Raw genomic sequence first — 13,487 nt, 5'->3', positions numbered from 1 at the left:
GGGTCTCCCATGGCATCCTAGGTCATCTCCAGTTATCCTGATGAATATCTGGTCACTGGATCCAGATGGCTCTGGAGGAGAAAGTGAGGCTGGTGACCTTGCACAGCCCTCCCTCACTCAAATCAAAGTCAACTGCAAGTCATATCATCATTTCCCTGATATCATGGTCCTGTTTGAGAAAGAAGGACAAACACCACAACAACAGCTTTAAGAACTACTCTTTTGTTGTCCCTAGTTTCCTTCACCAGCCTCAGCTCATCTGGATCTCTGGTGTTCCTGACACTCTTTTTTAACAGGAGTGTTATAGCCTGATCCTTGGCTTTGATTCTGTACATTCTTTTAAGAATCTAAGTTGGGGAGCTCCCTTTGCATCCACACTGATCTCTTCAGTTAGATTCCATTTTTCCATTTCGTTGGAATAATTTCCCATTGTGTCTTTAGAATTTCATTCTTGAGCACCTCTTATTCCTTCTGGACCAACTTTTCTGAAGCATTTTACTCTCAAGGAACCCTACTTCTCCTTCCCCTGGACTCTCTGAAATTTGCTTTCATAATATCTATGATTAGTGTGTGACTATGCCCAGATTTCTTCTCCTCTTTTCTAACAAAAATTCTAGGTTGGAGCGATCACTTCCTTCCCAGTTTTTATCATTTCCATCCCAACCACCAGGCACTCCCCATTAGTGAGAGTCAGATTGAGAAGAGAATGTCCGCAGTTGACTCCTCCACCTTTTGATACTCTATTAAATGCCATGCTTTTGGCAGCGATAGAGAGAGAGATGGATTCTCTCTGTTTACAGAGAGAGAGAGAAAGAGAAAGGGGGGGAAGGAAGAAAAGAGAAAGAGGGAGAGGCAAGAGCAAGAGGGAAGGAGATGGGTGGGAGAGAGAGAGATCCTTAAAGTAGAGATAGTTTCATTTTTACTCCCCTTCAGGTAGCACAGTACCTTGTGCATAAAAGATGTTTAATGCATTAAACTGGATTCTAGAAAGCCTCATTTCTTTTTTGTTTATCACCACTGCAAGGAGTTGTATAGGGAAGGTTGCTTCATGGGCCTGGGAACTGCAGGGAAGGGTCACTATTCCCCTCATGGTACCTTTTCTTCCCCAGTTCTGCCTTCTGAAGAATCTGCCTTCATCAGGAGGAGGTAGTCTCCTTTGCAGAAGAGATAATGGTCCCTGGGCTTCTGACAGCCAAGACCCAAAAGGTGAGCAGATGTATGCTCTTTCTTCAAATACACTATCTTGGTATTTCCCACATTTTCTTCTTATTCTCTATTACATGATTTTTAATCTGTCTTATTATATAGTCTTTTGACCCTTTCATTATTTAGCTTTCGCTTAGGGTGGTATGTTTCCTTAATTTTTCCTTTATCGAGTTATTGTCTGTATGGCATATATTTAAGATTTCTGTCTTTCAGCATGGGTTATAAGTTTGTGTCCTAACATGTAGAGGTTATTTGTATAATTTGCCTGGGAGTCTAAGAATTGTTGAGGTATCCATTTAGAGGTCATGATAGGTCTCTTTTGTTTTGCCAACATAGATTTTATTCATCTACAGTGATGAATTCCTCTTTTTCATCTTTTGTTGTATATGATGCCTATGATCATAAGGTATTTTCCCTGCTTCTCTCATGATGATATCTGTTTTCCAGAATTAATGATTGCATTTCCTCTTTTTTTCTATTCATCTGACACAAAATTTATTTTATTCAAGTTACATTCAGCTACATACTTCCCTTCTCATTAGATGTTTTCATGTAAGAAAAAAATTTAGATTTTTGTTTTTTAATTCATTGTACAAACAACTTCCTTTTATTGGTGAATTCAGCCCATTAATAGTCAAGATTATAATTTTCAAAATAGGTTTTAAATCCATTAGTTCTTGGTATGTTAATATTTTCACCATGGCAGGGTACTAGTCTATTAACTTGTTTGTTATTTTTCTAAAGTCCCTGCTCGTAATCTAATCTTAATCAGTTCTCTCTCCTTTCTTCAGATTCAACTTTTATTGAGGCAGCTAGAGGTAGTGCACTGGATAGAGTCCTGGACTTGGATTCATGAAAACTTAAGTTCAAATATTATTTCGGACACTTACTAGCTGTGTGACCCCAGAAAAATCACCTGATTGTCTCTGAGCCTCAGTTTTCTCATCTATAAATGCGGGTAATAATAGCAACTACCTTACAGAGTTGTTGTAAGCATCAAATGAAAGGCCACGTGTAATGAGCTTTGTACACCTTAAAGCACAATGTAAATAAGTTATGTTTTAAAAATCTTATTTTTATTGGCATCCTTTGTTTTTATATCATCTTTATTTTTGAACATATCCTTCTCCTGTTCCGTAGTCAGTGAGCTGTCCCCTTATAACAAAGATTTTTTTTTTAAAGAGGAAAAAGGTAGCTCAGCAAAACCAGTCATGCCTGACAGTGTGAGGCATTTTCCCCGCTCCTCATGGAAGGAAGGTGGGAGCGGTGGCAGGGGAGTTTCCTCTTCAGCTCTGTTTCAGAGCCAAGCCTGACAGATGGGCTGGTCAGTGAACACAGGGCCAAGGAAGGTGAACAAAAACTTCTCAAAATGAGCAGCCGTGAGAAAGAGTGCTCCAAATCACTAATTTGTTATTCAGTTTCCTTTTACAAACCTTTCAATTTTTTGTAATTAAACATTTCTATAATTTTCTGTGATCCTTTCTGTCCCTTCTTAGGTCTTCTATTCATAATTGTGAAGGATAGTGCTCTCTCTCTGCTCCTTTGATTGTTTATAGTATGACCTTTGATGAGATACCTTAGCCCAGTGGATAGAAAGCTGACCTGGAAGACCAGGTTTCAGACCTGCCTGTGACCTAAACTGGCTGTGGGACCCTGGGCTGTTTCTTGATGTGTACCTAGTCTGTTCCATTGATCAACTCTTCCCCAGGGAAACTGCCGTCAGAGGGCAGGATTTCAGAAAGGGAACATTGGGGGAATATAAAAAAAAGAATGAAATCACCAATGACTTCAGGAGGAAGAAAACTCAATTAAAAACCTTGAGCATGAGCAGATGCTTTTGAGAAGGCAATAGCAGGAGAAACTCTGGCTTCTAGATGGAGTAAAACGGTCCAGACATCTGTGAGTAAGTATTTCAAGATAGAAGAAAATGAATCAGCACCTCATGAGAGAGGACCGCGTGGATTCCCAAGAAATCTTGGAACTGCAGTGGGATGTTTCTCAGTGGTTTAAAAGAGAGGGGAAAAAAATTATAAAAGCAGAATTGATGGCTTCTACAATAGGAATAATGGACAGAATAGAAAAACTTGAACCCACTAGGGCAAGTCTCTCCAAAGAAAGGCAGATGGGTTGCCCGGTGAATAGCATTCTGGGCCCAGGGTCAGCCAAACCCGATTTCAAATCCAGCCTCAGATATTGACTAGCACGAGTCACTGCATCTGCTTGCCTCAGTTTCCTCATCTGTAAAATGGGGATCGTAATAGCACCCGCCTCCCCGGGCCGTTGTGAGGGTCACATGAGGTGATGTTAGTAAAGTGCTTGGCACAGGGCTGGGCGCGCAGCGAGCGCCGTCTGAACGCTAACTGTCATTGTTAACGTCACGAGAAACAACAGAGAGAATGCCTGAGTGGGGATGGGAGTGTTCATGAGTGAAAGACAGTCTGAGTGACAGTAACATTAAAAGTGAGCCGCAGGAGCAGAGCGCACCGAGCTGGGAGAGGAGACGTGCAGAAACAACTTGGGAATTTTAAGTCTCTTAGAAGAACAAAACAAATGAAAAAACCTGAATGTCATAATGCAAGAAATAACAAAAGTAAATTGCCTGGCACCACCCTCTGTTTTCAGTATCTCTGTGCAGTTTCCTTGTAGTTAGCCATTAAAATGTGGTGTTTAGATTTTGTTTGTTCTTATTTCCACAAGAGACCAGTGAGGTTCATCCCACCCCGGTCAGCACGATTTGTCAAGACCGAGTGAAATGGGCATCAACCAGGGGTCATTGACAACAGAGTGCAAAGACGATCCCAGATCCTAATGCCCAGTGTTGGTTATGGAACCAGTAAGAAGGCACACTTGCTGCGTATTAGATTCAGGGAATTTGGCATACACTTTGTTAAGGGGCTAGAAGCATTCCTAATGTGCAATGAACTCACTGTGCAGAGATTTATTCTAAGAATCACATAATTCTGGAGCTTGCCATTAAGATCACTATTTCAAACGCTCTATGGAGGAGTGGAGAAAGAGTAAACAGCTTTCTGTTTATTTAAATAAAACAAAACCTCAAACTAGCAGGAAACAAGCAACAAGTCAAAGGCAATCCATAATTGTGTCCCCTGGTGAGAGCGCATTCATTCTAGTGAACTTGGGCTCTGAAGCAAGAGACAACAGGCTGTAATGGGAAGAGCAAGGGAGTGAACTGGCTGCCAGGACCCCACACCCAGATTTATTAACTATAAGGTCCATCTGCTTCCCACTTATCCTTTCCTAGTTCTAGCTTTGCATTCTCTAAAATGGGCGTCATGTATGTTGTACCTGCCTCCTAGGGTTGCTTTAAGTTAAGTACTCCATAAGCCCCGAATCATGATTAAAACACGAGTTATTATTGTTCTGTTTGATGATTTGGAATCTCGTACGGACTGTGTCACAGAGGAGGTGCTAGGAAGACTCTTCACTGCAGACTTGACTCTCCAGCCTTTTCTGTCTCCTTGACAACCAGCTTTTCTCCCGGGACAAAGTTCTCGCCAAGGCTTTGCTCTTCTAATTGACTGCTGCCTCCCCTGGACTGCTATTTCAGGAAGGGAGCAGCTCTCTGACCTTCTCCTCCTCTTTGACAGCTGCCTTTTCCCCAAGTGGGTGCTCTTTTCTTAAACCACCCCCACTTTCTGTGTTGTCTTCCTCCATTAGAATGTAAGCTGCTTGAAGTCAGGGACTATCTTCCTTTTATTTGTATCCGTAGTGCTTAGCACAGTGCCTGGAATATGGCTTCTGTTAATAAATACTTTATTTACTAAAGCCTGAAGAGGCAGAACGAATCTGGATAGTTCCTGTGAAAATGCACTTCTCTTCCAGATCTATATGAGGTAAAAACATATCTATTTGTTTTAGGAATCAGTGACCTTTGGGGATGTGGCTGTGGACTTTACCCCCGAGGAGTGGGGGCAGTTGGACCTTTCCCAGAAGGAGCTGTACAGGGAGGTGATGCTCGAGAACTACAAGAACTTGGTCTGCCTGGGTGAGGACCATGGACTGCCCATCAGAGGGGGGAATGGAATAATGAGCTGTTGTTAGTTGGCGTGCACAGAGGTTCCGGATCCTTTTTCAACCAAGAAAGACAGGACGCATGTACTGTTAGTTCATAGGTAAAAGGTTTTATTTTCTACACCTGGAAATTGGTCCCTTGACTGTGGTCCATAAGGTTCAAGTTCCTACATTCCCTGTTCCTTATAATTTAATCCTCCCTTTAAGTCTCAGTGCAGATGCCTGAAATACGTGGATGGTTCCTCGCCTCTTAGCAAGGAGCAGGTCAAGGAAATGAACTGTTTTCTTTCATAGAGTCCATTTTGTGCCCTTTGTCCCCAAGCTGCTTAGCAGCACAATAAAAGATGATGCTTGTGGCCCTTCCTGCCTCTAACCATTTAACCCCAGAGGGGCAGGCTTTGGGACTGAATCCTCAGCTGGTCCTCTGTCCTGACTCTTTCCCATTTCCAATGAGCAGGACTTGCACTTTCCAAACCAGAAGTGATCTGCCAGTTGGAGCAGGGGAGGAAACCTTGGATTCCTGCAGGAGAAGGCCCAGGATTTATCCATACAGGTAAGTGGTGGACTAGGCAGATGAGTCATTGTAAACATTAGTCTGTTGGTCATTGTGAAATGTTCAACAGGGAGCTCTCTGGGCCTGTCGAGAGAAGCTGGGGCTGCCAGTCATCAGCTCCTTCACGGGTCTCCGCATCAGCTGAATGAAGGTGGGCTCTCAGACATAGGTCTTTGGCTTCCTCTTTTTTTTGCTTTCCTGCTCTGCCTCATTTCATTCTGCTTTTCCATAAAGCATGAAGTTGTTGTTGAGTCATCTCAGTCGTGTCTGACTGTGACCCCATTTGGGGTTTTCTTGGCAAAAGTACTGGAGTGGTTTGCCATTTCCTTTTCCAGCTCATTTTACAGATGAGCAACTGAAGCAAACAGGGTGAAGTGACTTGCCCAGGGTCTCCCAGCTAGGAAGTATCTGAGGCCAGATTTGAACTTAGGAAGAAAAATCTTCCTGCCTTCAGGCCCAACGCTGTATCCACTCAGTTCAGATCTGGCCTCAGACATCTACTATCTCTCTAACCCTGGGCAGGTCACTCTGTCTGTTGGTCTCAACTGAGATAAAAGTGCTTTTTAAACTTGAAAGCACTATGTGTTTAATATCGTCATTATTATTTTCATCATCATGATTATTATACCTATGGGTCCTTTTCTTCTTTTTCGGTATTACTGAGTCAAAGGACACATGCACTTCAGTGACTTTGGGGGGCATAATTCTAAATTGCTTTTCAGAAGAGCTGGACTGATTCACAGCTCCACGAACAATGTCTTCTTTTCCTGTAGATCGTCCAGCATTTGTCAGTTACCTTTTTTGTCATGTTTGACCATCTGATGGGTCTGAGATAGATTCCCAGAGTTACTTTGATTTCCATTTCTTAAATTTTCATGTGGCTGTTGATGGTTTGGATTTCTTCCTTTGAAAATTGCCCCTTTATATGCTTTTACCCTTTATCAAGTAGAGAATGGCTCTTGTTCTCATAAATTTGAATCTGTTCCCTGCATAGTTTCAAAATGAAACTTGTTACGTAGATTCCCCCCCCCCAGTAAATTGTTTACTTTCTTGTTTTAACTGCATCTGTTTTGTTTATTAAAAACTTTTTAAATTTTATATAATCAAAATTGTCCATTTTGCCTTCTATAATCCTCTTTTTCCCTTTTTCATCAGAATTCCCCCAGTCCGTAGATCTGAAAGATCATTTCTTTCCTCCAATTTGCATATGTTGTGATCTTCTAAACTTAGGTAATATATCCATTTCAAGTTTATCTTATTGACTGTTGGTATAAACCTAATTCCCTCCGCACCGCTGTCCAGTTTTCCCGGTATTTCTTGTCAGATCGTCCTTATCTCCGTAATCAGTGTCTTTGGGTCCACTGAACACTTGACTAGAGTACAAGATTTATTTCCTTCTATATGTTGTGTACCTAATCTGTTCCACTGATAGATCTCTATTGTTTAGCTAGCACCAGATCATTTTGAGGTTTACTAAGTTGCAGTATAGTTAAAGATCAGGTACTCAAGTCGCTTAACCTCAATTGCCCTGCCTTCCCCACCCCTCCCAAAAAAGGATTGGGTGCTGCTAGATCACCTTCCCACTTTTTTTCATTATTTCCTTTAGCATTCTGACCTTTTGTACCTACAGTCGAATTATGTTAATTTTTATCCATCTCTGTAAAGTGGTCTTTCAGGGTTTTTATTGGCGTAGCACTGAATAGGTAAATTAACTTGGGTAATATGATCATTTTTACGATATTGGCTTGTTCTGTGCATGAGCATTACTCAGTTCTTTATTTCCACAAATAATGCTTATTTATAAACACTAACTAGTGTTTGTGTTTGTACATAGTTCCTTTGTATATCTTAATAAGAAGATGCTAGCTTTTGTTGGTAACCTATAGGAATGCTGATTATTTATGTGGATTTTTTGTTACATCCTGCAAATTTGTTGACGTTATTATTTCAGTTAATTTTTTAGTTGACTCTAGGGTTCTGTAAGTAAATCATCACAGTATATGCCAAAAGCAATAATTTTGTTTCCTCTTTGCCTATGTTTATTTCCTCAATTTCTTTTTCTTTTTTCTTGTCTACTATAGCTAGCATTTCTAGCACTACGTGAAATAATAGTGGTAATAATGGACATCCTTGGTTTACCCCTGAACTTACTGGAAATGCCTCTAGTGTGTCCCCGTTATATATTATGCTAGCTTGTGTTTTAAGTAGATACTGCTTATCATATTAAGGAAAGGTGCATTTTTGCAAATTATTTTTTAGTATTCTAAGAGAAATGGGTGTTACATTTTATAAATAGCTTTTTCTGTATCTGTTGACATAATCATTAGTTTTTGGTTGTTCTTGTTATAAATATAATCTGTTATATATATTGTTTTCCTAGTTTGAATCAACCTTACATTTCTGGTATAAATCCAAACTAGTCATTGTATATAATCTTTTTATATATTGCTATATATTCTTTGTTAATATTGTACTTAAGGGGCAGCTAGGCGGTGCAGTGAGTAGAGCACCAGCCCTGGAGTCAGGAGGACCTGAGTTCAAATCCGGCCTCAGACACTTGATACACTTACTAGCTGTGTAACCTTGGGCAAGTCACTTAACCCCAATTGCCCTGCCTTCCTCCCTCAAAAAAATATTGTACTTAAGATTAGGGATATTGACCTATACCTTTCTTTCTTTGTATTGATTTTTTTCTGGTTTGTATATCAAGAACAAATTTGCATTAAAGAAGAAATTTGGTAGGATACCATCTTTCCCTGTTTTTATAAACAGTTTATGCAATACTCGTGTTAATTATTATTTGAATGTGTGATAAAATTCACAGGTTTTTTTTTGTTTTCGGAGTCCTTTTGTGGCTTGTTCAATTTCTTTTTCTGAGTTTTGTTTATTTAAATTCTAATTTTTGATCTGTTAATCTGGGCATTTAATTTGTAAATATTCATCCATTTAATTTGTCGTTTTTGTTAGCATATAACTGGACAAAATAGTTTATACTCAGCTCTGGTTTTTATACTAGAATTGCTTGGAAGTCTTCTGTTTTATTAAAGCTATATTTCCCTCTGTAGTATTATACTCAGTTTTGCTAGATTGGTTAGTTATAATTGTACACCTGAATCTTTTGCGTTTTAGAACATTTCAAGCTCTGCTCTCCTAGATAATGGTATCAGCTAAATCTTGTGTGATTCTTCCTGTGATTCCTTCATCTTTGAATTTTTTCTTTTCTTCTGGATGCTTGCAATAATTTTTCTTTGACCTGGATGCTCTGTTTTTTGGCTGTGACATTATCAGGGAATTTTCACTTTTTTAGGAGGTGACTGGTAGATTCTTTCTGCTCTCTAGTTCTAATATTTCTGGGCAATTTTCTTTCATGATTTCTTGAAATACGATATCTAGGCTCTATTTTTTTGGTCATGATTTTCTGGAAGCATAATGACTCTTAGATTTTTTTTTTCTTCTTTGATGCAAGTCACCTTTTAATATAAATTACCTTATATTTTCTTTTTTTTTTCAGTATGTTTTTGTTTGATATTTCTTGTTTTCTTAGAATCATCAATTTCTATTTAGTCCAATCCAATTATCAGAAAGTCTTTTACTTGGGTAGGGCAACTAGGTGGTATAGTGGTTGGAGCTCTGGACCTGAAGTCAAGAAAATCTGAGTACCCATCTGGGCTCAGACACTGGCTGTCTTATCCTAAGCAAGTAACTTAATCTCTCTCTGTCTCAGTGTTCTTATCTGTAAAACGGAGGTAATAATAATACCTGCTTTCCAGGATTGTTGTAAAGATGAAATTAGATAATATTTGTAAAATGCTCAGCACAGCACCTGGCACATAGTAGGTACTTAATAACTTTCTTCCCTATGCCTCCCAATTTTAGTCTCTGAAGACTAGCTTGCTCGTTATGTTCAAACACTACAGACATGTCATTTGGACATTCATTGTTCATGGATAGAGTACACCAGCCTGATAAAAGTGACTACTACTTAAATTAATTTATGAATTTAAAGTGATACCTAATTACACTTTTCTGTAATCTAATTACAAAAAGATTTTATTATCTAATGACAAAAGAAATAGTGGGTAAAAATATATCAAATTAATATAGTAAAATAAAAGATTGAGACCATTAAAAGGAGTGATCTGTAAAGTTAGGGATGACAGAGTCTAGCATTAAAACAACTCAAGATTATCCTATAAAGCAGGCATGAAAAGTACTTGCTACTAGTTTTAAAAGACAGAAGTTGGTCAGTGGCATGTTCCACATAAGGAAGACCTAAAAGCATATGCATATAGCAGTCTCATGTTTTATCAATCCAAGAGCAAAACTAATGGGGTTGCAGTCTTTATTTGATATGAGCTGCTGGAGGAAAATTTGCTGAAAAATCTGGTAAATTAATTTTTTTAATGAGTACCTGGAGATAAGATTGTGTTGATCCAGGGCTATAAGTATTATTTACATTTTCCATTTCTTTCAGATTGGAAGAGTCAGCAAGAGTCCATGGGATCATCTCAAAATCTGGACATTTCAATGGAAGAAACATCACCAGAAAGACTTATAACGGATGGCTCCTTTTTCTCCAAATTGAGCAAAGCCTGGCAATGTGATGGCAACTTAGAGATGCAAAAGGACTCTGAGGAGAAATACTCCTGGCCAGTCAAAACCATGGAAAAGAAACTTGCTAGTGTATCAAGAAACCATGAATATAATAGGCATGGTAGAGTCTTTAATCCTAGGCTAGTGCTTTTTCCACAACCAAGAATGGGAAAGGGTCTTGATATGTATGATACACACAAAATGAGCTGCAGACAGTATACAGATATGAGAAAATGTAATGCAATGTGCTCAAAGACTTTTTCTAACTATAATGGAAGTAGGAAAATTTTGAGGTATAATTCAGGCCTTATTGAAAATTGTAAAATAGATACTGGAGAGAAGCTTTTTGAATTTAATGAATGTGGGAATACCTTCCATCAGAGCACAGGGCTGACTGAACATCAAACAATTCACTCTGGAGAAAAACCTTATACATGTAATGTATCTGGGAGGACTGATAAATTGACAACTCAGTTTACTCAGCATCAAGGAACTGATCTAGGAAAGAAACCTTGTGAATGTAATATATGTAGGGAGGGCTTCAGTCAGAGGTTAGAACTTACTGAGCATCAGTTAGTTCATACTGGAGGGAAACTTTATCAATCTAATAAATGTAGGCAAGCCTTCCAATGGAAGTTAGCTCTTACTCACCATCAGACAAGTCATACTAGTGAAAAATCTTACAGATATAATGAATGTGGGAAAGTATTCCATCAGAAGGGAGGACTTATTCAACATCAGAGAAGTCATATTGGAAAGAAACCTTATGAATGTAACGAATGTGGTAAAGTGTTCTCCCAGCGAGCAGGACTTACTAAACATCGCACAGTTCATACTGGTGAGAAACCATGTGAATGTAGTGAATGTGGAAGAGCCTTCCGATTAAAAGACCAGCTTAATGAACATCAGAGAATTCATACTGGAGAGAAGCCCTATAAATGTAATGAATGTGGGAAGACTTTCTGCAGGCGTTCTAACCTTAATGAACATGAGAGAGTTCATACTGGCGAGAAACCATATGAATGTAATGAATGTGGGCAGACATTCCCAAGGAGGTCAGCTCTTACTAAACATCAGAGAATTCATACGGATAAGAAACCTTATAAATATAATGAGTATGGGACAACCTGTAGCCAGAAGACAAAAGTTACTCAACACCAGAGAATTGATCATGGAGAGAAACATGAAAATGACCAACAAAAAACAATTCTGAATAGTGAGAAACCTTACAAATGTAATAAATGTGGGAAATCCTTTTGCAGGTCATCAAACCTTACTGGACATGAAAGAATTCATACAAGTAAGAAATCTTTTGATTGCAATGAATGTGGTAAGGCCTTCCGCTGGAATACGGCTCTTATTAAACATCAGAGAATCCATACTGGTGAGAAACCTTATATGTGTAATGAATGTGGGAAGACCTTCAGGTGGAGTACAGCTCTTACTAAACACAGGAGAATTCACACTGGTGAGAAACCTTACATATGTAATGAATGTGGGAAAGCTTTCTGCAATCGATCAAACCTTATTGAACATGAGAGAATTCATGCTGGGGAGAAACCTTATGAATGTAATGACTGTGGGAAGGCCTTTTACTGGAGTACAGCTCTTACTAAACATCAGCGAATTCATACCGGTGAGAAACCTTATGAATGTAATGACTGTGGAAAGGCTTTTCGATGGAGTACAGCTCTTAACAAACATCAGAGAGTGCATACTGGTGAAAAGCCTTATGAATGTAATGAATGTGGGAAGGCCTTTTTCTGGAGTGCTGCTCTTACTCTCCATCAAAGAATTCATACTGGTGAGAAGCCTTATGAGTGTAGTAAATGTGGGAAGGCCTTCCGCTGGAGTGCAGCTCTTAATAAACACCAGAGAGTTCATACTGGTGAGAAACCTTATGAATGCAATGAATGTGGGAAGACTTTCTACTGGAACATAGCTCTTACTAAACACCAGAGAAGTCATACTGGTGAAAAATCTTATGAATGTAATGAATGTGGGAAAGCCTTCCAACTAAAAGGACAGCTTAGTCAGCACCAGACAGTTCACACTGGTGAGAAACCTTATGAATGTAGTGAATGCGGAAAGGCCTTCAGCCGGAAGATAAGACTTATTCAACATCAGAGAATTCATACTGGTGAGAAACCATATGAATGTGATCAATGTGGAAAGGCTTTTCGACTAAAAGGACAGCTCAATCAACATCAGATAATTCATAGTGGTGAGAAACCTTATGAATGTAATAAATGTGGGAAGGCATTCACCCGAAAGGTTAGACTTATTCAACATCAAAGAATTCATAGTGGTGAGAAACCTTATGAATGTAATGAATGTGGGAAGGCCTTCCGAATAAAAGGAAAGCTTAGTCAACATCAAGCAATTCACACTTCTAAGAAACTTTATAAATGTAATGAATGTGGAAAGGCCTTCAGTGAGAAGATAAAACTTATTGAACATCAGAGAGGTCATAATGGGTAGATTATAAATATGGTGAATGTGAGGTCTTCCACCTCAGTACTTCTCTTATGGAACACCAGGAAATTCATACTGGAGAGAAGCTTTGAGTATGATGAATGTAGGAAGGCTTTTAGGCATGGTTAAGAACTTTAAAAATATCATGGAATTTATGCAAAGAAAACTTATGATTGTTAAATGTAGAGGGTGGGTGAAGTGAGGCTAACACCTGACCACACAACTCAGTATGCATAAGAGTATTCATGCTGGAAAGAAGTAAAATGTGGGAGGGAGTGCTTCTTAAACTTCTTGCTAAATTTTTATAAAATCACACTTTTTAGAAACCTTGCAGATTTAATAAATGTGGAAAGTACTTCTCCTTGAGGTCACGTCTTAACTATATTTCAAAGTATTCAGTCTGATGAGAAACTGCATGTGGGAATGCTACAAGGGGGCAGGTCAGATCTTAAGTTACAAAAGAAAATTTATACTGAAGAGGAACATCATGAATTTATTCAATATAGAATAAATCAGTCGGGGTAAAGGGCTTGTGGAGCAAGACAGTTCATAGTGGATAGACCTTAACAATGTGATGAACATGTGGTGGCATCTCACCTATGAACAGAGCTTGCTGTACATAGATCTG

General features: G+C 39.0%; 1 protein-coding gene across 1 annotated transcript; it reads left to right on the top strand.

Annotated features, from left to right (window-relative positions):
• Nucleotides 1-1,170: 1,170 nt before the first annotated feature.
• On the top strand, nucleotides 1,171-13,224 carry LOC118834280 (zinc finger protein 420-like). Its single transcript, XM_036741742.1, has 4 exons — nucleotides 1,171-1,206; nucleotides 5,086-5,212; nucleotides 5,696-5,791; nucleotides 10,266-13,224. The coding sequence occupies exons 1-4, from the start codon at nucleotides 1,171-1,173 to the stop codon at nucleotides 12,863-12,865; spliced, it is 2,859 nt and encodes a 952-aa protein (XP_036597637.1). The 3' UTR covers nucleotides 12,866-13,224.
• The last annotated feature ends 263 nt before the right edge of the window (nucleotides 13,225-13,487 follow it).

The sequence above is a fragment of the Trichosurus vulpecula genome, chromosome 1 (assembly GCF_011100635.1).
Source record: "Trichosurus vulpecula isolate mTriVul1 chromosome 1, mTriVul1.pri, whole genome shotgun sequence".
NCBI lineage: Eukaryota > Metazoa > Chordata > Mammalia > Diprotodontia > Phalangeridae > Trichosurus > Trichosurus vulpecula.
The sequence above is the reverse complement of the archived record's forward strand: the minus strand, read 5'-3'. Positions and strand labels throughout refer to the sequence as shown.

Bases quoted from the DNA above. Each gene is read 5' to 3' on its own strand.
- LOC118834280 (XM_036741742.1), top strand. From the start codon at position 1,171: ATGGTCCCTGGGCTTCTGACAGCCAAGACCCAAAAG. The intron at 5,213-5,695 runs GTGAGGACCATG...TCCAATGAGCAG, and splicing joins CAAGAACTTGGTCTGCCTGG to GACTTGCACTTTCCAAACCA. The intron at 5,792-10,265 runs GTAAGTGGTGGA...CATTTCTTTCAG, and splicing joins CCCAGGATTTATCCATACAG to ATTGGAAGAGTCAGCAAGAG.